At 50.0% G+C, this 24,335-nt stretch overlaps 4 protein-coding genes across 12 annotated transcripts in view; 3 read left to right on the top strand and 1 right to left on the bottom strand.

Moving 5' to 3' along the window:
* Window positions 1-82: 82 nt before the first annotated feature.
* Cpr30B (Cuticular protein 30B) lies at window positions 83-2,770 on the top strand. 3 transcript variants are annotated; one of them, XM_015180278.2, is made up of 3 exons: window positions 83-310; window positions 379-769; window positions 2,515-2,770. In XM_015180278.2, the coding sequence occupies exons 1-3, from the start codon at window positions 299-301 to the stop codon at window positions 2,583-2,585; spliced, it is 474 nt and encodes a 157-aa protein (XP_015035764.2). In that variant the 5' UTR covers window positions 83-298; the 3' UTR covers window positions 2,586-2,770. The 3 variants fall into 3 exon arrangements, with proteins under 3 accessions (XP_015035764.2, XP_015035763.2, XP_002132526.1); XM_015180277.2 differs by having other exon boundaries at window positions 2,276-2,770; XM_002132490.3 differs by lacking the exon at window positions 2,515-2,770 and having other exon boundaries at window positions 379-950.
* On the top strand, window positions 1,188-2,129 carry LOC4816968 (uncharacterized). The gene has a single exon (XM_001356344.4). The coding sequence runs from the start codon at window positions 1,203-1,205 to the stop codon at window positions 2,016-2,018; it is 816 nt and encodes a 271-aa protein (XP_001356380.3). The 5' UTR covers window positions 1,188-1,202; the 3' UTR covers window positions 2,019-2,129.
* Window positions 2,771-2,913: 143 nt separating the features above from the next.
* LOC4816939 (leucine-rich repeat extensin-like protein 1) lies at window positions 2,914-4,443 on the top strand. The gene is made up of 2 exons (XM_001356343.4): window positions 2,914-3,053; window positions 3,163-4,443. Exon 2 carries the CDS (start codon window positions 3,163-3,165, stop codon window positions 4,372-4,374), a length of 1,212 nt encoding a protein of 403 aa, XP_001356379.3. The 5' UTR covers window positions 2,914-3,053; the 3' UTR covers window positions 4,375-4,443.
* Window positions 4,444-6,933: 2,490 nt separating this feature from the next.
* Window positions 6,934-24,335, bottom strand: part of jp (junctophilin) — a 23,105-nt gene continuing 5,703 nt past the window's right edge. For 3 of the 7 annotated variants that reach the window (XM_033380895.1, XM_033380894.1, XM_033380892.1), the window contains exons 2-9: window positions 13,959-14,993; window positions 13,677-13,891; window positions 12,501-12,769; window positions 12,294-12,430; window positions 12,086-12,226; window positions 10,201-12,007; window positions 8,678-8,878; window positions 6,934-8,616 (exon numbers count right to left, since the gene is read on the bottom strand). In XM_033380895.1, the coding sequence (XP_033236786.1) occupies window positions 8,530-8,616; window positions 8,678-8,878; window positions 10,201-12,007; window positions 12,086-12,226; window positions 12,294-12,430; window positions 12,501-12,769; window positions 13,677-13,891; window positions 13,959-14,296 (3,195 nt within the window). In that variant the 5' untranslated portion in view covers window positions 14,297-14,993 and the 3' untranslated portion in view covers window positions 6,934-8,529. Of the gene's footprint in view, window positions 8,617-8,677; window positions 8,879-8,948; window positions 9,573-10,200; window positions 12,008-12,085; window positions 12,227-12,293; window positions 12,431-12,500; window positions 12,770-13,676; window positions 13,892-13,958; window positions 14,994-19,553; window positions 19,659-24,335 lie in introns of those variants that run through there. The other 4 variants (XM_033380893.1, XM_001356342.4, XM_033380896.1 and 1 more) reach the window with 3 other exon arrangements.

Raw genomic sequence — 24,335 nt, 5'->3', positions numbered from 1 at the left:
GATCACTCGCTGGGTCGCTGTGGGACGGTCCAAGCTCTGCACTTTGCATACTTCATGTTTAATTATAATTTTTTCGGGGCTTACTTAATGAGCGCGCTCCACTTGGAGGCGCGTGCCACACCAACCATTTGGGTGGATTGCCACATCGGAGTTGCAGTCGGACTGGATGGAGTGCTGGTGTAATGAGCGGAGTATAAAACCACCCGAGGACTCGGTAGATTAATTACTTCGATTCCGATCTCCGTCGCGTGCATTACATTACCCCAGAGTTCTCAGAACCCGACTGACCAAAAACCAAATGATGGGAAAAGTGAGTTGCGCTCCGAACGGAGATTTCCTTGGATTGGGGCCCAACTAATGCGTGTCCTTTGGTTCTAGGTGAGCTTTCTGTTCTGTCTGGGCCTGGCACTGACTTTGAGCAGCGCCCTTGAACTGCAGCCGGAGCCGGACTACGGACCAGTGGCCTACGAGTTCCATTGGTCGGTCAACGATCCGCACACCGGTGACATCAAGAGCCAAAAAGAGGTGCGCAAGGACGACAAGGTCGAGGGCGTCTACGAGCTGATCGACTCCGATGGTTACCGTCGCATCGTCCAGTACAAGGCGGACGATCACAACGGCTTCGAGGCGATTGTCCACCGGGAGCCCACCGACATCAAGATCCCCCTGCCCGAGCCATCCAAAAAGCTGATCGCCGCCAAGCTAGTGGCGGCACCACTCGTGCACTACGCTGCCCCCAAGGCCCTCATCAAACAAGAGCTGTCGCCAGGTAACTATGTCTCTGTTTCCGGACCCACAGCTCAGTACAAGTACTGAAGGCCCCGACTGACCACCTCACCATTAGCACCTCTCCATGAGCCATGAGCGCCATAAGGAAAGCAATCTCCACTGCACACGTCATAATTAAATTATATATACGCCATTATCCTGTACCCTAGTACTTACTCGTACATATGTACATACATACAGCAGTCTACATATAAAGATGCATCACATTCATTCTGTTCGCCAGAAGAACACAAAAATGCTCGACTTGTTCTCGATGATTAACAGAGAAGAGACAGCCAGTTGGTAATGGGAAATTAGAAGTTTAGAAGAATTAAGTATTCTACGAGTATTAGGCTTGGATTTAGTCGAGGGGGAACTTCGCTTCTCAGTGTGGAGCGCCCACAGTGAGTGATGTCTCATAAGCAGATAACACGATGTGTCACGGCTTGCTTTGGTTTGGGTTTGGTTTGGCTCTGGCTTTGGGGCATGATAAGCAGAAACTAATGCAATCGCTGGCAGACGAGACACGGCCCCATGATGCCTCTAATCTCACGTACCTGCCCCCAGTTGTAGGCGTCCAATTACAGTCGTCGAAGACTCTGCTAACGGCTAACGGTCTTGCCAAAGATCAATGGAGCATCAGTGCGAAAATGGTCAACCACCTGCCGACACGACTTCTTCTGATCACACTGCTGATGGCTCTCGGCTCCTGCCACGGCACGCAGGCTTCAGATGAGGCGGATGCCAAATGGATGGCTCCGCTCAAACAGTACGGATGGAGTGCCAGCCACCTGAAAAACAGAGTGGAGCACGGCGACTTTACCACCTTCGAGCTGGGCACACCCAACTACCAGATACTCAATCCGGAGGATGAGCCCGAGTACATCACGGCGGATCAGCCCCACTACCAGGAGATGCTGCGACGGCTGACCAGCGCCCAGAGCGGTACGGACACCATCGATGTGGCTGTGGCTGGCGGCCCTCGTATCCCCCAACCTACGCCCAATCCGCCAATCTACGCACAAGCGCAATTTAAGGACCATTTGAATGTTCCGTCGCAGCGTAAGCTCCAGGCCGGAATCAGAATCAGTCACTGGGAGAAGTTAAAGAAGAAGCGCAGCTTCTATGATGGAGAGGAAGACGAGGATGCTGTGGAGGCCGAGCCATTGGATGAACAGAGTTTGCATCCGAAAATACAGGTCTATGCCGGGGCCAGACCTTTCCAAAATCGTGTGACGAATCTAAGTTGAAGTTCCCTCTGTGACCCATTCAGTCTTTCTCTCATATTTATTCTTTATTTTGTTTTAAGATCTAAAAAAATGATACGCGTTTAAATGAATAAATTACAGTCGGAATTCGTAGTTATATTTGCAATCATTAGGAATGTATAGATGTATACGTATAGCTATGATAGTCTCCCTGAGTGATAGATAGACTTTCCATTGAAATAGTTCTTGAAAAATGGTAATCTAAAAAAAGTTTGCATTCTCTTAACCAACTCTTAAAGATCACTTTCATAGATGCCTCTTCAATGGAAAATATTTGATGATATTCAGAGCATTCCAGTTAGGAGATAAAGTTGAAAGATTGCTTTGACTATCTATGTCCAAAAAGCAGCGAACGTGGCCTGACAAAGAGCCACGAAACTGTGCCCTAAAGTTGATAAGATTTTCGACTACTGAAGATGATACTAGTACCCGTATCAAGTGAGGCCGAAAATCCAGAAATTATAAATCCCCCAAACAGATGGCATCGATTCGGCAGAACCAAAAAAATGGTCAGCGAGTGCGGTATGTGTGGAGCCAAGTGCCAACTGACCCATCGGATCGGATTGGATCGGATGGATCGATGCGGATGGTAGATGGTAACAGGTGAGAGGCATTTCTTGGAGTGCTGAGACCTCTTGTTGCTATCGACGAGTGCGGGTAGAAATGCTTGAATGTGTATTACGGAAGCAGCGACCACTGGCGATTATAATGTCGATATGTGGACCGGTCCGGCGGCCCCCGCTGCCACCCAACGGTTCCGATCCGTCAAGCGTTTGGAACGTGATGCGATCAACGCTTCCGCGACCCATTTGCATGGCGTTGTAATAGTGGCTTCCAATGAAGAAGAAGCAGCTCAGGTCGCCGATCTAGTCTCGGCCAGCGAAGCGTATTTAAGAGCTATTCAGCAAATTGCATGAAAGAATTTCGCACGCGACCGACAAGCAGCCAACAAGTGCCAACCCAACACCGATCCGGGACCGAACGAAAGCAAGCGGGGGAGATAAATACTGCTGAAAGGTAAGAATTGAGTCCGATCAATTGGGAGCGCTCGAAGCGATCTGACCCATAAAGCGCTCTACCTTTCACAGTGCCCCATTTTCATTTCCCTTTCCCATTTCCCTTTCAGATGTACGGACGCTGCAGTTTGCTGTTTGTGGTGCTGTTGTGCGCCTCGGGTCTGGCCCACGCCCACTTTCCGGAGTACTGTGCAGAGTGTGAGCAGGAGGTGTGGGAGCAGGTGCCATGCAGCCATGTGCCCACTACTGCACGCCCAACCACGGCGCGGCCAGATTCTGGATCGACAGCCAGACCTCCTACAACCACCACAACCGTCGCCAGCACCACCCAGGTCTCTTACCCGACCACAACTGGTACATCAGCGGAGGAGATTACCACCCAGCCCACCGCCTACAAGAAGTGCTACTGCGAGTGCAAGCTCGGCTGCAAGGAGTTCTGTCGCAAGGTGGCCACCTCCGGGCCCAAACAGCAGCTCACCCAGATCTCATCCACCGGTGACTACGCGCCGGGGGGCCAGATAGAGTACACGCATGTGCATCAGCGCAAGTATTTCCCCAAGTACGGAGGAGGAGCAGGCTATGCAGGACTGGTGGGCCCAGTGGACGGTCCCAAGGCCTATAAGCCCTACCCTCTGGTCTACAGTGAACACGCTGCCGCCGCCTCCTCGCCAGCTGCCAACAACATTAATGCTCCCAATTACACCCTGGAGGAGCTGGCCCAGCTTCTGAGCACAGCCTATGGCGGCAAGAAGGAATATCCAGCCCCACCACCGCCCAGACCTCAGCCACGAGCTCAGCTGCAGCCAGCGCCTCCTTCTGTCTACTACTCTCCGGTGTACAAGCAGCAGTCCGCAGGCCCTTCCATTCCCCTTGTGAGTAGGGTTGAACCGACCCCTAAGCGTTACCCCAGTATCAAGGTATCAGCCGCAGCAGTGGCCTCTTCATCCGGAGTGGCTGTGGCCAAGGTTAAGACGCCCTATGAGGAGAAGATAGCCGTTGCCACACCGCCACCATCCAACATCTATGACAGAACCACATCCTATCCCATTGTCGAGGAGCACACGGCGTACGCTTTGCCACAAACTGAGTCGTATCCAATTGCCCCCAGCCAAACGGAGTCATATCCAAGCATTACCGAGGCGTATTCGAGGCAGACGGAGTCCTATCCCAGCCAAACCGAGTCGTATCCCAGCAGGTCAGAGGAGCACCCACTGCAAGAGCCCGAACCTAACAAGCCGTCGTCATCCTTCGACCTGGCTATCGACAACTATCTCAAGGACTTTGGATATGGCAACCAAGGAAGGGGCTACGCGGACTACTAGGCTCTAGATAGATCTCGTTGTTGTTAGGTTTAAGGATACACGTCTATACATTTAGATAGTAGATATTAATGTTTTCCACTTGTTTATTTATTTGTACTAAGTTAAGTTATGATGAATAAAACTGTTGTAAAATCATCCTTGCTGTATCCTGTATCGGGGAAGCTATCCCGATTGTAAAAAGGCGTGGCACGTCCAGATCGGTTCACAAATGGAGGAGAAAACTAAATATTTTTTATTGGGGAAAATGTCCTTGATCCTTGATAAGGACTCCATAAAATCAGGGACATTTGTCCGATCACAGGAAGCCATCGCACGCCTAGATCGACCCACAAATAGCCGAGAAAACAAAATATGTATGGATGGGGTTATTCGAGTCCTTACCGAAGGATCAAGGATGTTTTTGTGATCACGTGGGCCATGGCACGGCCCAATCGGGCCAGAAATAAGGAAGAAAAGAAGATATATATGTCTGGAGAAAATGTCCTTGATCCTTGGTCCTTGATAAGGACTTTATAAAATCAGGGACACTTTTCCGAGCACAGGAAGCCGTCGCACGCCCAAATCGGCCCACAAATAACGGACAAAACAAAACTGGTTTGTAATTTGTTATTTTTGAAAATGTAGTTAAAGAAATCGCCTACAGGGGCGCCACCGTACAAAACACCAGGCAAACAGAAATCAGCAGAAGGTCGATGATTTTTTTAAAAAAAATTTGTTGCCCCCTAAAGTATGCTGCGAAATATTTTTGCAATTCCTACAGTTGCTTTCTGCTGATTTCTGTTCGCCTGGTGTCCCATCCAGATTTTGGCCTTTTGACGTGAGATTTTTTCTTTTGTACGGTGGCGCCCCTATAGGCGATTTCTTGAACTACATTTTCAAAAATAACAAATTACAAACCAGTTTTGTTTTGTCCGTTATTTGTGGGCCGATTTGGGCGTGCGACGGCTTCCTGTGCTCGGAAAAGTGTCCCTGATTTTATAAAGTCCTTATCAAGGACCAAGGATCAAGGACATTTTCTCCAGACATATATATCTTCTTTCCTTCCTTATTTCTGGCCCGATTGGGCCGTGCCATGGCCCACGTGATCACAAAAATATCCTTGATCCTTCGGTAAGGACTCCAATAACCGCATCCATACATATTTTGTTTTCTCGGCTATTTGTGGGTCGATCTAGGCGTGCGATGGCTTCCTGTGATCGGACAAATGTCCCTGATTTTATGGAGTCCTTATCAAGGATCAAGGACATTTTCCCCAATAAAAAATATTTAGTTTTCTCCTCCATTTGTGAACCGATCTGGACGTGCCACGCCTTTTTACAATCGGGATAGCTTCCCCGATACAGGATACAGCAAGGATGATTTTACAACAGTTTTATTCATCATAACTTAACTTAGTACAAATAAATAAACAAGTGGAAAACATTAATATCTACTATCTAAATGTATAGACGTGTATCCTTAAACCTAACAACAACGAGATCTATCTAGAGCCTAGTAGTCCGCGTAGCCCCTGCCTTGGTTGCCATAGCCAAAGTCCTTGAGATAGTTGTCGATAGCAGGGTCGAAGGATGACGACGGCTTGTTCGGGATATTGCATATCAGATCGTTTGGCCTCAAGGACAATAAGGATATTGCCGGTATAGATCGCTAAAACTCCGCCATTCCTGACAAATCTGGGCGTGCCACGCCTTCTCGTGATTGGGGGAAAATCCTTGAGTTGATCGATTACTTACCAAGGATCAAGGATATTGTCCCCAATCATATATACTTACTTTTTACCTCCATTTCTTGTTCGATCTGGGCCACGCCTTCTCGTAATCGCGAGAATATCCTCGACCGTTTGAAATACTTTAGCTTCAAGGGCAAAAAGGATATTGCCTTTTTAACGTTATAACGTGGCTATCTGATTTCCGATTTGGACATTTCTGGATTCCCCTGATCGTTTACGATCCCTACATGTCCTGAGCGATGCTAATATCGTGAGGATTCAGACTTTCGACCGCCATCAAAATCTCGGCTACGAGAATTTAATTTATGTGTTTTATTATAGTATTTCAAAAATGTCCTTCATTATCATGCTATCATTTTGATATATTTTCTTGATGTTGATAACTTTTAATAAGATTTAATCTTATGCGTTTTCCAGCTTTATCTTTGAGTATGCTTGCAAATCTGATAAACATAGATACATATATACATAAATAACTCGATTTGCTTGGTTGTTTCATTCAGTTTTGCATGCAAATATAATGCAATATAAATACTTGAATCAAGGTCGCATAGCCCTTGCACCGCGCGAGTCCTACTACATTTTCATTTCAAACTGTTTTTATTTTAAATTTTCACAAATCAGCCAACAATTTTTAGTTTCAAGTCTTTCAATTCGTAAGTTTTCTGCATGTCATGTCATGTCAGAAAATTTCCAATTTCTCTTTCCTTACATGTGAATGAAAAAGGGCCTTACAAAATATAGGACCAAAGTGAGTTACGTTATGATCGCTCTCCATTTACGAGTACAGTTCTTCTATCGACGCACATCAAATAGCTGAAGAAAGCAGAAAGTTTTACAGTTTACTATAATTGCACTTGAGAGTTTCATTTTCGATATAAATATAAATAGTAAATGGTAAGTGGTAAGTGATAAGTGGTAGAGTTATCAAATAAAAGATTACCGAATACACTTGCTAAGATGCGAATGTGCGGTTTTATTTCATTTCAATATTTTAATGCATAAAAATCTCTATAACAAATGAAAAAGTTCAAATAATAACGTTGAAAACATGTTCGTATATCATAAATTAAATGAAACTAAAAACGATATGTTCCAACACATTGAAATGAAAGTATGAAATTAAACATAAATTATGGAGAAGAAAATAAATATAGTTATACGATATTTTAAAATGTATATATACAGCTTCATTCGTCAACAATCTCAATCCGATGTTTTTAAACATATATATTTTATAGATTTTGTTTTGTTTGGATTTGTTTTCTTTACTATTCTGTTTACCTTACTTCTTTCAAAAATTTTCAACTGGTTAACCCAAAACAAAGCGCGAAAAGCGCCCTAGATTTTTGATTTCTTGGAGCTGCTGCTGCTGCTGCGGCTGCTGCTCGTGTTCTTGTTCTTGTTCTTGTTATTTTCGGTCCCATAAAATTTAGCTAATTATACAAATATAGGTGTCACATCGTTACGATTTGTAATATATAAATATGAGTACATACATATATTATTTGGTTGCCTTTTGTTTTGATTAAGTTTGCTGACTAATGTAGATTCAATTGCAAATAGGAAATAGTTTCTGCTTCTGTTTCTGTTTTCTGTTTTCTTTTTTTGGTTTCTTTGCATTTGTCTAAGATTTGCTTTCGTATTACATATGTACGAGTATTATGTAGCCACAGTTCGAATACATCCATATATATGTACATATAAGAGTATTACGTGTGTTCGTTCTGCTCAAACATTGATTATGCTTCTGTGTTTTTGTTTCTTTCATTCTGCTTTACCATTACCTTTACCTTTAGCTTTACATTAAATGTGTAGAAAAATTCGTTAAATTGATTTGCATATAGTTATTTGATCTCGTACTACTGCTGCTGCTGCTGCTGCTGCTACCTCCTCTCCTATCTGGTTAGCCACAAATATAAATTGTTTAATTGGCTTGACAAATTAATCGAATGGCCGCACAGCCACCCGGTTCGGTTCAAGTATTTTACTAGTAGTTTACTACGATTTGTGCATTGCAGTTCTGCGCTAGTTAATTAGTTAATTATATTATTCTTTAGTTGGCTGCAGTCTAGAATTGTAATTCGATTTTGTGTGTTTGTTCTCTTCGCTTCTCTTCTCTTCTCTTTGTTACTCTCATATTATGTATATGATAAACATACGAGTATTCGCGACGAGTGTGTGTAGTACGTTGGATACTTATTTTGGTTCATAATTTGTTACTGCAAATGCTAAAAAGTAATTAGCCTCGCCCCCACAAAAGTGTGGGGAGGAGTGGAGTACACAGAGCACACGAAACAGCGCGGGCTGCGCTCTTGCCCAACTGAGCATCTGAGTGACAGTGGCTCCAAAAACGCCGAGCCGTGCGGAGGCGAGTCGCAAGCACATCTGCTCCTGCCTCGTGTCGTCTTGCGTATCCTTCGGCGCTAGGTGAGCATGTAGACAAACAGTAGTGCCAACGCCGCATTGAAAAACAGCACAAGCAGCACCAGCTGCTGGCGCACAAACCAATCCTGGAAAGAAGAACAGACGAAATAGAATGCAGCCCACTATCAAGTGTTCGGGAACACTCACCTTAACCTGTGGACTGACCAGGTACAGCAAGGGATTCGCTTTGAGGCGCTCGTTGACTTCGATCTGTCGACGCACTGCCTCGCGGCGGGCCGAGCCCAGAGCGGATACCTCCTCGCGACTCATGGCCTCGGTGGCACGCGGCAGCTCCTGGAAGTCTGGCATGGACTTCTTTCGCTGCAGCGACACATTGATGGGCACCGTCTAAAAGAAATAAGCAAAATTTATGTATTCCTTCGTTGGACATGGAATCAAGCAAAGAGAGATTCTCCACCTCGACTGGCGGCTCAACGATCCAGCTCTCGCTGGCACGACGCGCCAACAGAGCGGGCGAGAACATTAGGTCCTCCTCATCCTCCTCGGGATACCAGTCCATTGTGTGCTTTCGATTTCACAGTGTCAGCAAGAGTTCTACTTCTGCGGCTGCAGCCAGAGCGATGCTTGCATAACGTTGGAAAATTTGTGTAGTTTAGTCCCCCCTACAGGCGGTTCCAACATGTAAACGAGTTGGACATGGCGTTTCGGTATCGGTTTTACTTAGTACAGACAATGGTGACTCGGACGCGAACACGGACACGGACACGTAGACGGAGACGCAGAGAGTCGAGAGTCGCGATTCGTCAGCCAAAAATAGTCGGAACAGAACAACCCACGGCACGGTATGGCACGGCAATGAGCCAAAACAACAACAGATATTGCCGTACTCTGCCTCTTCCTCCACTTCTGCTTTTTAAATTTTTATGTATTTATCTTGTTTTGAATGGGACACATATGTATATTTATATGGCTACTGCTACTGCTACTGCTGCTGATCCGAAGTGGCATTCAAAGTGGACCGGACCGCAATCGGAGGCGAAACCTCAATCTGCTGTGGCCGACGCGTCGTTTGCTACTAGCGCAGACATTTCGAAAACTGTCGACGGTCGCCAGTCGCTGGCAGGCTACAAATGAGCAGAGTGGCGACAGAGGACAGGCGACACTCTTGACGAATGCTTATTCTCACTGGCCTTTCCAATGGCCACTTGTGGAGTGTTCATCTGAGAGATTCAGCAAGATTCAGGCAGGAGAGCCGTAGAGCCGGAGAGCCGGAGAGCAGAGCACGGGACGTGCATTCCAATCTCTAGCCTCTAGCTGGCTGATCCGCCTGGCGTGCATTCGCACCCAACTAAAAATAGCCCAGAATGGGCACATGTTAGCCCCGCCGCCAGAGAGCTGGCCGAGAAATGTTTGAAAATGAATACAAGCCTTCGGGCTGCTCTGTGCCCCGTACTGGCACTCTCTTAGCCCCACTCGCACTCGCACTCACACTCACGCACTCCAATGGGATGGGATGGGACACAGACATACCAAAGTAGATGCTAGCCGCCATACAAATAAAGTTCATCCCGCGGATTAACTGTGTTATGAAATATACGATATCTGTACATACTTATAGTACATATACCTATAGTAGGCATAGTTCGATTCGATTCGATTCGATTCGGAAGGAGAAAGAACAATAAATAGATAGAGATGCTGCCACTCACCTTCATCTTCTTTCCGCCACCTTTGCCGCCCATGGCCATGCCCACCGGTGTGGCCGGCTTGGCTGGCAAGTAGAGGCTCTCCGTGCGCTTGGGCTGCAAGGGCGAGGGAATGATATCCTGTCCGAGCGTCCGCTGACGCAGCAGAACGTCCTCGAACGGTTGGTTGGGCGAGGAGAAGAGCGGCTCCGCCGTGTTGCTCTGGCTGGGCGCCCGTGCTGCAGCTCCCAGGCTGGGGGTGCCGGCACGCGACAGTCTGCCACCAGTTCCGGAGGGCAGAGATCCGTTGCCGGTCATGTTTGAGGTGCCGGCGGCTGCTCCCGGCACCGGTGTGGATCCTCGGAATACTGAGCCGGCACGCGGACGCCCGTCGGGTGTGGTGGTTCCGCCGTTGGTCAGCGTCGGGTCGGCGATTCCGGACCGATCGAGCGAGGTCTGGCGGGAGCCGGCAAAGGCGCCGCTCATGCGACTGGCGGCTCGCGCGTACCTGTCGATGGAGGAGTCGCGGCTGGGCGGTCGCTTGTAGTGGTCGAAATGGTCGATGGACGACTGCTGGCCCATCTGGCCCAGCATGGGCGGGCGTCCGCTCCTCTGCTGCTGCTGGGCGGCTGCCATGGCAGCGGCATTGGCAGCGACAGCCTCCTGCAGCTGTTGCTGCTGCATCTGCGAGGCGCGACGCAGCAGATTGGAGGCATTGTGGCTGGGCGAGGCATGCATCGCGGATTGTTGCTGATGGAGTTGCTGTTGCAGCTGCTGGAGTTGCTGGTTTTGTTGTAGGTGCTGCTGCTGCTGCTGCTGCGGCGACATGTTCGCAAGATTGGTGCCAGCCCCGAACGGAAGCTGCTGCACTTGAGCCTGTGTCTGCGTCTGTGTCTGGTTCTGGTTCAGGTTCATTTTGGCCTGGCCGGGCGGCTGCTGCTGCTGGAACTGATATGCAGGATTCATTTGTGGGTTGCTCTGTTGCTGCTGTTGCTGCTGCTGCTGCTGGGTCTGGTGCTGCTGCTGGTGGTACATCTGATTGATGGCACTGATCACCTGGGCGTGGCTCGGCTGCGCCTGGCTGACCATTCCCGAGAGATCCGTCTGCGGCGAGACGGGCAGCTGCTGCGAGTACATCGACGACGGCACGGGGCACTCGGACTCCAGCTGCTGCTGCTGGGACATGCGCCGCTGCTGCTGCTGCATGTTCAGATACTGCTGCTGGCGCTGTGCTTGCGTGGCATAGGCATCCGATCCGCTGCTGCTCGCCGGCGAGAACTGTCCCGTCTGCTGTTGCTGTTGCTGCTGCAGCGTTGATCCCGCTCCCGATATCGCTCCCGATACCGCTCCCGATCCCGCTCCCCCCATGCCCATTCCCGTTGTCGCAGTCGGTTTCATCCCAGCCTCGGTGGGGGCCGGCGGTGCGCCGCGGAAACGTTCCCGCTCGCGGTAGCGGAGCTTCTCGAAGCGCTCCAGCACCGAGGGCTTAAAGTCCGGGGCAAAGTCCCGGGCCATGCGCACAGCGTTCTCACAGTCGATCCTCGCCTGCTCTGCGGACGTGTCCGCGTTCTGGGCCTTGGATGCGGCGGTGGCCATGCGGGAGATGGCCATGTCGGATCGCTGCATCGCCATTTTGAGGGCGCGCTGGGCGGAGTTGACGGCGGCCGTGATGCGGTCGCGGAACTTGCGCGAGCGCGCCAGGAACAAATGCTTCTTCTTCTGGCTGGTGATCAGGATGTTGTTCTTGTACTTGCCCTCCTCGACGGTGCCGTCGCGGAAGGTGGTCACACCGTAGCCATGCTTCCGGTTGTTGTACCACTCGCCCTCGTACCTTAAAGCGGAAGGATTCAAACGATTCATTCATTGGCATTCAGTGGAAAAGATTGTGGCTTATGAAGACTAGACTCACTTGAGGCCGTCGCTGCGCTCTGCCACGCCGTGACCACAGCGCTTGTCCTTCTTCCACTCGCCCATGTAGGTCTCCACGACAGTGGGGTCCAGCTGCTCGTCCTCCAAGGTGAAGCTGGCATTGGACTCCGTGTGCGTTGATCTAGGATTCAAGGGGATTAGAATTCAATCAGTGGACACTCCGGATGAGCTCCCCGCTTTCCACTTACTTTTGCGTCAGGTTTGACTGCTCGGAGCCGGTGCTGATCCAGGAAGCCGAGGACATGGTGGAGCGTATGCTGCCGGACGCGATCGTGCCACGCTTCTCCAGATCTCCCGTGCTGCGCTGCTTGCGCATCTTGAGGCCCTGCAGAGAGTGGAGAGAAATCAGTTGAAGGCTCCTTCGAAGAGAAGAGAGATCCCAGATGAAGACCCACCATGAGGAATCCCTTCTTGGTCTTCTCCGTCAGACTGTTGCGGCGCACCGGCAGCTTGTCCGACTTGGCCGTCAGCACGAAGCCCCCGCGGATCTCCTCCGACTTCTCCGCGGCCATCTTGGCCGCATTCCCATTCTCCCCGCTCCGCAGGGAGCTCAGCGAGGCGTGCAGGTTCTTGCGGCGGTGGTGCGAGGCCAGGCCGAAGGGAGCCGAGGTGCGGATGCCGTATCCATGGCGCTTCCCCTCTTGCCACTGTCCCTGGTACTTGCCTGCAATCAAAGCGAATGGTCGAATGGTCGAATGAATACTCGTATGCATCAGTCACCTCTGAACTTCTGAATCACAATAAATTGATATGCAAACGATAAGTGCAGCCGCATTGTATTCTATCCTATTCCCCTGCCCTGCTGCTCTTCCACAGGATGTCCCTAAGTGAAGTGTATTTCTATTAATGGCCCCCCACGTGCCTTCCGCCCGAAGGAGTTCCGTCCCGCCATTTACAGGCCTTTCCTTTGCCATTGCCATTGATATTTCCTTTGCCTGCGGCAGTGGCAGTGGAGTGGGTTGATTGGGAAATGCTACTTAGCCCTCGACTAATGCTAATTAATAGAGTTATGCGCCAGTCCGCTCATTCCCTTGGGCGTAAAGGTCGCATTTGCATATTGGGGAACCTTTCCAATTAGGGGGACGCGACACACTTTGGATGGACGGACATTCGGGGAATGCAATGGGCAGCCACCAATAGACGACGCCACTCGGCCAGGGCAGAGCCATGTGTTTTCCCCAACACGAATTTCCCCAGAAAAACCCCACTCACGGTGCAAAAATGTACAAATGGAAACCAACAAACGAAAAGCGGCAGGCAACAGAGCAAAATATCATTGAACCGCGGATGAGAAATAAAAATATGACGTCAGGGTGGGTCACTCTTCCTCCCCGTGTGGCACAAACACATACATACACACGGACACACGGACACTCGGACGCCTACAAATGATTACAGAAACGTCAAAAAGTAAAACAGAAGCAGAGGCAGAGCAGAAGCAAGCATTCATTTTTGCCGCGTTTTGAAACCGAGCCAAAAACCAAACGCAAAATGATCTCATGCACGTATTACGTATACGTATAACGTATACGCAACGCGCAGTGGGTGCCCGGTGCCCGATGCCCTCTTACCTCCATCGGCGTAGGTCTCGCAGCCGGAGCCATCCTGGTAGCCCTCGTTCCAGGTGCCCTCGTATTTGGCCGTCGACACGGTGCTCTCCCGGACGCCGTAGCGTCCCTTATGGCCGTCCTTCGACCACTCCCCGCGGTAGATCTGCCGCCCGATCTGCTCCACGCCCAGGCCATGGCGACGACCGTTCTGCCACTGGCCCTCGTAGTGGGATCCGCTGCAAGCACACAACAACCAGAGGTCAATCCCTGCACAAGGTTTTCTTTGCCACTGGCAGTACTTACCTGGGCCAGATGTACGAGCCGGAGACCTCAAAGCCATAGTTCCAGGCTCCGGCATAGGCGCCCTGGTGCTTGGGTCCCGTGCAGACGCCGTGTCCGTGGGCCTTGCCCTCGTCCCAGCCGCCGCAGTAGGTGCCGCCATCCTCAAAGTCGAAGCGGCCGCCGCTTATCGCGGCACGCCTCCCGCCTTGGCCTGCTGCCTGGCCAGCAGAGGCGGCGGCATAGGCGGCCGCGTCGCCGCCATTCTGCTGCAGCTGCTGCTGCTGCTGCTGCTGGAGCTGCTGCTGTTGGAGCTGTAGCTGGAGTTGTTGCTGCTGCGTGAGTTGGCCAGCCTGTTGCATGCTTCAAAGCTTCGTTCTCTCCCTTCCCGTTCCCGTTCGCGTTCCCTTGCCCGTTCCCGTTCCCGAGCGCTCTCTACAGGTTGCCTCCTCCTCCTCTACAGTTGAGTGTCGTTGTTGGCTTGAGCTTTTTATGCTTTCGTTTGCTGCTCATTGATTTTCCGCTCGATTGTTGCACTTCTCCTTCTCCTTGTGGTTGCTTCTGCCTCATCTGCATTTAATTTAGTGTGGCTGCTGTGGCTGTGGCTCCTCTTAGCTCCTCTTAGCTTGGGTTTAGTGTTTAGTTTAGTTTAGTTTAGTGTTTGGTGTTTAGTTCGTTTCGCTTAGTTCGTTAGCTGCTCTGCTTAGTGCTTAAATGTTCTTAATTGTTGTAGTTGTAGTTGTAGTTGTATTTGTAGTTTAGTTAGGGGCTAAAACTATGTTCCGTAGTTGTTAAATTGTTGGGTTTTTTCACTGAAACGCGAAAGTTACAATTTGTCGGCTCTCTCCTGCCCTTCTTCTGCCGTTCTGCCTTCTCCTGTTCTCCTGCTCTCTGTTCTCCTGTTCTCTGCTTGTCTTGGTCTCGGTCTTGGCTCTGCCTCGGATGCTACAGTTGCATGCCCCAAGAGTCTATCGATAATGGCGTCTGACAATTGTTGTGCTCTATGCTGATGTCGTAGGCCATTCTTGTCCTGTCACCAGAAAGAAGTCTGAGAGCGATCTGCAAAAAGCGACAAAACGAGAGATTCATGAATGTTCTATAGAACTATAGATTATGCAATTTTAGTAAACAGCCGGCGAATGGAATACCACAAGCATTTACTGAACCCTCCGGATCGGAGCCCTGTATCTGTATGCGAATCTTTTTGCATATTCCGAATGATTTATTGATTTCCATCTGTCGAAAGAACTGAGCGATGCCCTCCGATTGCCCCTTCCCAGCAGTTCCCCCTTTGTTCGAGTAGCGATCTGAGCGGGAGGATTGTTGAGGGTTGGAGGAGGAGGAGACAGCAGGAGAGACAGCGGGAGACAGTGGGGAAATGGAAAATACCTTGGAGAAAGTCGAGGACGAGCGGATGATGTGATGCGGTGACGAAGCATAATGGATTCGATGTAATTGCATTCGATTTGATGCGATTGCAGTGTGCTCTTCTCAATGTAGATGCGATTCATAGTTTTATTCTTTTCTCAGGCACTGGCACTGGCCAAAACCAAATCTATCTGCCCCGCACACAGAGCACCCCCACACCTATCCACACACACACATACGAGTGTGTACATATATCTATCTATCGAGTATACACTGTAGGTGTGTGTCTGTGTGCACGAGCCACGTCAAATGCCACAGAATTCTCAATGGCAGGCGGCAGCCGCCGCCTCTCGAGTGGATTTTCTCTGTGCTCAGCTGTTCTCGGGGCAGGGCAGGGCAAGCCAGCAGATGGATCGATGCCTGTTCGATTCAAATGTACGCCCGATAGCAGTAATAGAATATAACGAAGAGTGCATAGTAGAAGGCGAAGGCCACGCACAGTACCTGCAGGGTTCTCTTCATAGTCTCTCAGTTGCACTTGCACTTCTCCTGCATTCGATGGGGAGTTATGCTCTGCTCCGATCAGGGACTGGAGGCCATGTGTGCTCTGCCTCTGGAGAGCGAGGAACCAGTGGAATTTTTCGAATGCTTTACGATGACGACGATGAGTAATCCCAGACTCTGCCCCGTAGTTGTATAATATAGATTTTATTATAAGTATTTTGCGCTCAAATTGTTTGTAGGATTATTTCGAATATTCTACCCCCCTCCCGCTGCCCCACGGAACATGGAGTGGGGGGAAAATATTTGTGTATTACTTCGACAAGTTTCTGGCTTTGCTTTTCTGGAATCGAATTCCGCTTCCTGCCGCCACACAGGCCATCAAGTGACACACACATTCTCAATCGACAAATTCCCGAATACCCGAGGAGCCTGCTCCATGGAGCGGCAGGAGGTACAGGGGGAAATCTCTGCCGGAAATGATTTTATTTGTGAATGGAGGTTTGAAGATTGAGGACTGCTTCAGGTTATGCAAACAGTTCAGAGTTCAAATGCACTCACTCACAGGAAGCGGAGAACGGGAGACAGTGGGAGAGTGCTTTCTGGTCGGGGCATGCCCCCCATCATTCGTTCGGACCCTGCCCCCCGGCCCTTGTTTACTTTAACCATCTTGCAACATTGCGTATTCCGCAAACATTTTGCTTGGCCGCTTCTTCGGTTCTTCGGTTTGGATTTTTTCCTGCTTCTGCTTCTGCCTCTGGTTTCTGGTTTGCCTCTCGCCTTTTATTGTTCTTCTGCGGTCGCCGCCAAAACGATTTTGGTTTAGACGCGACGAGAGGCGAATTCTTCAGAGGCTTTGTTATTAATAGACAACATCCACACACCGAGCAACGAATCACCGTTTGCGGGGCATGGGACTGCTCGAGGGATTGCTAGTGGGATTGGCAGAGGCAGTGGCAGTGGCAGAACAAAGGAGTGTTGCTCCACTGTCCCGGCATCGCCAGACTCCAGACTGTGGGGGCAATGTTGTTTTGTTTAAACATTAATGATGATGAAAACAAACGCAACTACCGCTGCTCGTAGGAGCCACTGGCTCTGTCTCTGGCTGGGCTCCTCTCCGCTCTTGGGCAACGTTTGCCCCTTCTGTTGCTCTAAACAAATGGATATTCCAGCAACAGCCACAGCAACAGCAACAGGCGGAATATGGCCAAAAGCAATAGCTGTTGCCGAGCAGAGGGGCAGGTTGGTTGACCATAAATCGAAGCAGCAGCAATTATTATCTGGCAGACAAATCGAGCAATCAATCCAGTCCAATCCCATCCCATCCAATCCAAGTCGAAGCAAGTGGCTGCCTGCCTGCCCAGGGCATTCTATTATCACTCTCGCTGCTCTCCTCCTTCTCCTCCTCCTCCTCCTCCTCTGTGATAAAGAACATCATCCTACGTATGAGCATTTATTTATAAACAAGACAGCGGCCAGTGGCCAGTGGCCAGTGGCCAGCAGCTAGTGGCCAGCAGCTAGTGGCTAGTGGCCAAAGGAGAGCGGACAACGGAGAGCGGTATGTATCATTGTTATTTTAAAAGATTTTCTTTCGAACAAAGAGAGGCGACGGCGTCGGCGTCAGCGTTGGCGGCACATACTCGTAAAATGGGATACAACTGAACCGAAAACTGAAAACTGAATTTCGCTCGACGAGCAACCGAAAATATTCGTAATATTCACTGTACGAGTGTACGAGTGTACGAGTATTCAACTGTATTTTAGTGCTTGTCTCCGTCTCATTTTCTGTCTTTTGATTTTATTTTCTTTTTGGCAAATTTGTCCCCGCCCCTCCCGCTTTCCCTGCTTGCCTCAGATTTAGATGAACATTAAATAATAGTCCACTGACTGACTGACGTCGCACAGTGGGGATGTCGATGCTGCTCTCCTCTGGCCTCCTCCGCCGATAGAACCCAAACAACAATCATCCCATCTGCCATCCTCCTGTGGCCTACTGCCTGTGACTGTCTGTGTGTGTGTTTGGGTGTGTGTGAGTGTGTGTTTGTTTGTTTTTTGTTGGTTTCAGGCGTTTCACGCTTCAGTTTTTGGTTTCTTTAGAGATGGATCACTCTGTTTTTCGTTGCGGACTTGCCTGCACTTCAATCAATTCGCACTGCACTCTCACTTTCCCTCTATCTCCTTCTCTCTTATAGACACACACACACATTTACACACACACACACTGTAAAAAGAACACGCAGCGTTCAATTTTTGGTATTTTTAGCATATTTTTTCGTACAACTCGCACTATATTATAGTATACTCGTAGTATAGTATAGGAACGAAAGGAAAGGCAAGGAGAAGACGCTGCCAGAGGCGGAGAGGCTAAGACTGGGACTGGGACTGCTACTGGTACTGGGACTGAGAGGCGCTGTGGCAGTCAACAGCATTCGGATTCTCTAAATTGAAATTATTTATAGGTTCACATAAATTAAGTATTAACACCCGAAAAGCCAGACCAGACCAGACCAGACAGAAGACGCCACCGAGCACGACTACTGACTGTGGCAGTAGTTATTGTTGTATGCCTATGCCTTTGCCTCACTTTAGAGGCAGGAAGGAAGGTCTTTTACTTGACACGCTTTCCTCAGACCCGCTCAGATGCATCCCAGCCAAAAGAGACGGCAAGTAGCAAGTGGCAAGTGGCAGGGAGAGAGAGCAGAGCGAGAGAGCGACAGAGCGGAATGTGGCAAATGGAAAATGGCGAATGACAGCTTGATTCTTTGCCCCAATCGATCCGATGCACACAGCAGACACGCACACACACACACCGATTGGATTCTTTATCCAATCTAAATTGGATTCATAATCTGATTATTATTCAGAGAGGATTACGCGTGGCACAGTGGATCGATCGGGCGGCATCCCGGTAATCCCTTGATTACTTTCGAATTTATCGATTATTTTCGATTGCAATCATTCCGTTTATCAATGTGTTGTTTTATAACTTATTTAATGCCATGAAAATTAAATTTTCCACACATTCATACACGCACACACGCACGCGCCCAACACATGCATAGATGTGGAGCAGAGAAGAGGAAACTCGGGCAAATTTGTTAAGAAAAAAATATGTGAGATTTGAAAATGTTGTATTGTCGAAGTATGTGTGTGTGCCACACCGCACAGCAGCACACACACACGGTAAAAATAGCTATAGAGAGGCACAAAGGCAGAAAGGCAGAAAGAAAAGCTGAAAATCCCGTGCCTTTCAAATGCTTCTAGTTCCAAACGGTTCTGCACATCGTCCGCTCCGCTGACAGCTGGCAGTGTACGGGGCAGTGGGCCGTAGTAGATTCGATTCGATCTCCGATCCGAGCTAATCCGTCACGGGATGCGGATACCGATAACCGGTTACGGATACACGGATACGGGTAACGAGCGACAGTCGCTCGGAAGTGGTGCGCGTGGAACGACGACTCGTCGGTCGGGTGGCAGAGCGACACAGAGCGACAGAGCGAACGGAACGCACGAGCGGCGGGCGACGACTGGCTGCCGCTGGGGAATGCGATTTGCGGATCGAGATTGGGATCTCTCTCGATCTCGATTTCGATCTCGGGGAACGCGGCCACGCAGTAACGACGACACGGCAGCGCGGAGACGGATGCGACGGTACCACGGGGCGGATGGCGGATAGCTGATGGCTGGCAGGCAGTAGGTTCGAGGCGCGTTGCGTTACGTTGCGTTGCGTATACGCCCAGTTAAACTAACTTTGCTCTGAGGACGGGCCAGTAGGTCGACGCGACATCCAAGCGACACGTCCAAACGCCAAACGCTTGCAAAGCGAAAAGAAATCCCCGCCGTGGTCCACGGGAGATTCAAGCCAATTTACTCTCGCCGAATGTTCATTTCAGGGATGTGTCTCGCTGAATTCATCCGAGAACGAGAACAGATCGAGAGAGAACGACTGGAAAGCGACAGACGAGAGAGGAGAGACTACAAAATATGTCGCTTCTCTCTTTGCATCTTCAGTTCTTCTTCTAGCAAACAGCTGTTACATGCTGCCCCCACAGATGCGCAGATACAAAGATACACAGATACATACACCCATCCATCTTTATGAGCAATATTTGGGCATAAATGAATCGCCTCAAAGAAATATGAATGAATGAATGAACGAACGATCATCGTTTGCCATGCATCCACCCATCGCCCCACCGCTCCTCCGCTTCTCTCTTTCTAGTATATGGATTCCCTCTGTATTGGTATTCCGTAGTCCGTATATTCGCAATCTTGCTCGGGGGCGCTGCTTTGTTTGCTTTTGGGGCCCAGGTAATTGGCTGAATGACAGGCGGCGGGTAATGGACGCTCGCTGGCTGCTGACTCATTCACCTGATGGACAACAGCACCCAATGCCCGATGCCCGATGCCCAATGCCCGATGCCTGACCCAGTCATTGGAGGCAGTTTACGCGTGGGCGGAGAACGGGGGCGAACGTTCATGGAAAAATTGTCTGTGGTGTTGGTGATAATTGACTGGAGAATGTCCCTCCCTCCCTGCCTCCCTACGATCGACATAGCAGGGATAATAGCAGGGCAGGCACTTTACAAGCTGCTCAGTGCACACCCCCTGTGTCCACTTAATAATGCAACGGTCCGTCAAATATGCTCCACTTTACAGGAAATGCAATTACCCCACATACATAGACCCGGAGTCGCAGAAGGAGCATCGGGGAAACCCGCTGATGGGGAGGCAAGTGGCTCCCTCCGTATGGATCCCTCTGCCACTTTTGTGCCCTTCTGTACACATCACAGGCCATTAACCGGAGTACACACGCACCCAGGAGTAATCCAGAGTCCCGAGTGCCCAGGGAGAAGGGAGCAGGGAGCAAAGTGCTCCCAAGCAAACAGGCTATACAATACAATTTCCAAATTAAAAGACAAACAAGTAAATACAAAACGCGGGCAAACACACGGGCAGGCACGCATACCCTTCCGAAGGAGACCTCGCACTCTTCCCGGCGACTCGTTCGGTTTTTACGCCGGGAAATCCCACGAAAAGTGAAAGGGAAAGAGTATTCCAGCCTGCTTGTGTTTACTATTTCATGTCCCCCCATTTCTACCTTCCATTTCCATTCCTATTGTTTCATACACACGCAACGGGATGGGGAAGGGTGCCCACGCAATCGCGCTACTCGCTTCTAGCCCGGTCAACACGCACTCGGCCACGAGTCGAGACATCGCCCATCGTCCCAGTTCTGTCCCTGTCCCATCGATGCTTTGGCGGCCCGGCCAATGCAGGCCGTGCACCACATTATTGTAGAATAGAAGACGTGCGGGTGGCACCATGGGGCACCCTGGGACACGACACCCGTCTCCCATCGGACATCCGTCGGTCAGAGTGTTGGGTGCTCGGTGGTCGGTGCTCGGTGCTCGGGGTTCGGGCTCTATAATAAATACAAATAAATCTGCAGGCCTCTTTCTGACCGCAAAAACAATAAATACACAAGAAAGGCAATCTGATTCATTTGTCAAAAATGTTTGCTGTTTGCCATCACAGAGTACAGAGGTCTCATCGTGGCTCTAGAGCAATCTTTTCCCTTTGCTGCCGGATTTGTGAATTTTAATGCTCTTTTAATTCGTTTTTGATTGCCCAGCATACATATTGTCTTTGTGGTGGTCTTGTTTTTCCGAATTCCATTATTTACGATATCTTCTCCTTTGCGTGGACTTTTAATTTGTTTCCTTCTCGGAATTTTATGGAAGACAGCGCCTGATGTCCGATGTCCAGAGATCATCAGACGGGAGGAAGGCGGAAGTCGCTTCAGAAATAGTACACCCATGAATCACTCATCCCCCCCCCCCACGCCCACTCCTCCCTCATGCCCCATACAAAGTTTTGACAAACGACGGAAATCGAAACTCGGGAAACATTTCCTTGAGTCGAAAACAATCGACAGGCACTGTGCCTCCTCCGGTGGCAAATTGCTCGCACACTCTCGGACACAGATACGCAAATGATGCACACGCACAGCCCCTCCCGCTCGACCGAGGGGGTCCCTTGATTGATGACCCCTTGATGATGGAATCGAGACGGAGACGGAGACGGAGGATCCTGTCGTTCTAATGGGTGGCATAATTATGATGCATTAGAGCGAAGGGGGAGCGAAGGAGATCAAATCGGGGCTCGAACAAACGTTGTTCTATGACACGTAATCATCTTTCATGGAAATGAAATCCTCCCTCCCCTCCCACAAAGCCCCTCCCCGTAATTACCGCACAATCGTGAAGTACTCCAATACCGATTCCACTCGAAATCGGGGCAAACTGCAGACACTTGCAGAGGAGAGGAGAGGAGGGGAGAGGACCTGCTGCCGCAGCAGCAACGACACGGGGCAACAAAACAGGCAAAGCTCTGAGAAATCCGATATATATAATGAAATATTCATGCACACACATACGTCTCTCACTCTCTCTCTCTCTCTCGCTTTCTCTTTGTCTGTGAGTATTTTATTGTTGTTTCAAATACAAAAGGATTGAGAACCCCATAGACACACACACACACACACACACACGCACACGCATGTACATGTACATGTACATGCATTTACACTTACACTTATGCAAATAAAAGTTATGGGTGGCATGTGTGGAAGGGAGGAGGTGGCAGAGGGGGAGCATAATAAGAATAACGAGAACATCGAGCGACAACAACTTGAGGCAGCGTCAAGTGAGCCCAAAGACCCCTCCACACACACACACACACAGGACACATACAGGACACACACAGGACACCAAGATGGATATTTAGTAGTGGGTTGGGGGTGGGAGAAGGCCATCATGCCACACCCCACACCCCACACCCCACATGCCCCATCCTCTCGTCCGGATGGGTGCGATAAGCCCGAAAGCCGACAAAGACAATGCTCAAGCCAAAGCCAAGCGAAATCGACATCAGCATCGACGTTAAGTGTTTATGGGATAATACATGCATGTGGCATGTGGCATGTGGTGTGCGGCATGAGGCGTGCGGCATGTAGAGTGCGTGTGTGCCACACGATTACAACAATAACAATAAAAGCCAAGGGGACAAAGGCAGCAGGCAGGAGGCAGGAGGCAGGCAGACAGTCAGCCGGCAGTTAGGCCAACACTTTGGCACAGATACGCGCTCTCAAAGATACTTTTCGGCCGTGCATCTCATCGTCTGATCTCATCGGGAAGGGGTCGAGTGGCAGTGCTCTGGCTGCTGCTGCTGCTGCTGCTGCTGCTTGGCCTCCTGCTGCGCGGCGACACCGATTCCGTTCTCCGCAATCCCCAGTCGGAGGGCTCCAATCCAATCGAGGCCAGCGGCGGATGTGCAACGGGAGGCCATTGCTTCAATTTGTTTAAGCAGCAGAGGAGGAAATTGGGTTACTCCTGGGAGCTGTTACATAAGCCACGTTCTGCGTGTGTCGGCGCAGAGGCCCATAAATCTAGGGGTAAGTATGCATGTTGTGCCACGTAGTGGCAAATGAATGGGAAACCGGGAACCGAACGAGTCACAGCGTAGAAAGTACGATGGCAATGCAACAGGAATTGAGGAGCAACTGTACGGTCTCCCTCCCTTCCGGCCGTCTTCCTGCTGTCCACAAAATGTGCCATTTACTAACTAATGCCCACCCCCTCATCCGCCCGCCCCTTGCAACTGACACACACCAATCTCTGGACACTCTGGCAGCTCTAAGCCAACAAATCTCGCCCAGCGACCAAGCAAATGGAGGCAAACAGAACAGAGTAGATCGGGCATGAGACAGGGGACAGCACACAGGAGACAGGGCACAGGACACTGGACACAGGACACAAGACGCAGTGCAGAAGAAGGCAGAACAAACAACAGCGCAACAGCTAGAACTAGAGCGCTGGAGCTGGAGCTGGAACTGTAGCCAAAGGCAAACACAGCAAAACAGACAGCGAGACGCAGAGCGACAATCGGGAGGGGAGGGGGGTTGGACGGGGAGTTGCACATTCAATTTAAAATTTCCTGTGTTCCAAATGCAAGGACATTAAGGGGGCAGGACATGCTTCTGCTTCTGCTGCTGACGAAGTGGAATGACAAACAGGAGGCGCGCTCAGAGGCGAAGGGCGGACTAGGCAAAGAGCACACGGGATATCCGTTTCCGCTCTGACAAGTGCCATCGCTCTGCTCTGCTCTGCTCCGCTCTGCTTTGGTCTCTTTCTTGTCTTCGAGTACTCCTTGGTGGCACATTCACATTCCGCCACAAGCTGCCACAAGCCGCACACAAAGTTGCAATGAAGCGCAGTTTGCGCCGTCTTCCGCTTCCCACACACACACATCCGCAGGCACTTTCGCACACAGTCACACAAACACATTCAGCGTTTAGCGGCCGCATGCAAAATTCAAATTGACATAAACACTGTTGGTCGACTGGGACACACACTGGGACAGGAGGGGACGAGAGGGGACACTGGGAGGAGGAGACGGGCGCTTCATTTGTGTGGCTTGTGTCCGGGTGTGTGACTGTTGCTGGCTATAAAAAGTGAACACCACTCATCC

The sequence above is a fragment of the Drosophila pseudoobscura genome, chromosome 4 (assembly GCF_009870125.1).
Source record: "Drosophila pseudoobscura strain MV-25-SWS-2005 chromosome 4, UCI_Dpse_MV25, whole genome shotgun sequence".
Classification (NCBI taxonomy): Eukaryota; Metazoa; Arthropoda; class Insecta; order Diptera; family Drosophilidae; genus Drosophila; species Drosophila pseudoobscura.
This window is presented reverse-complemented; position numbering and strand designations above follow the sequence as displayed.

What these genes read in the sequence shown, in the direction of transcription:
- Cpr30B (XM_015180277.2), top strand. An exon ending in CAAACAAGAGCTGTCGCCAG is followed by an intron (nt 770 to 2,275) that starts GTAACTATGTCT and finishes CAACTCTTAAAG; the next exon opens with ATCACTTTCATAGATGCCTC.
- LOC4816968 (XM_001356344.4), top strand. Translation starts at nt 1,203, where the DNA reads ATGTGTCACGGCTTGCTTTGGTTTGGGTTTGGTTTGGCTCTGGCTTTG.
- LOC4816939 (XM_001356343.4), top strand. Translation starts at nt 3,163, where the DNA reads ATGTACGGACGCTGCAGTTTGCTGTTTGTGGTGCTGTTGTGCGCCTCG.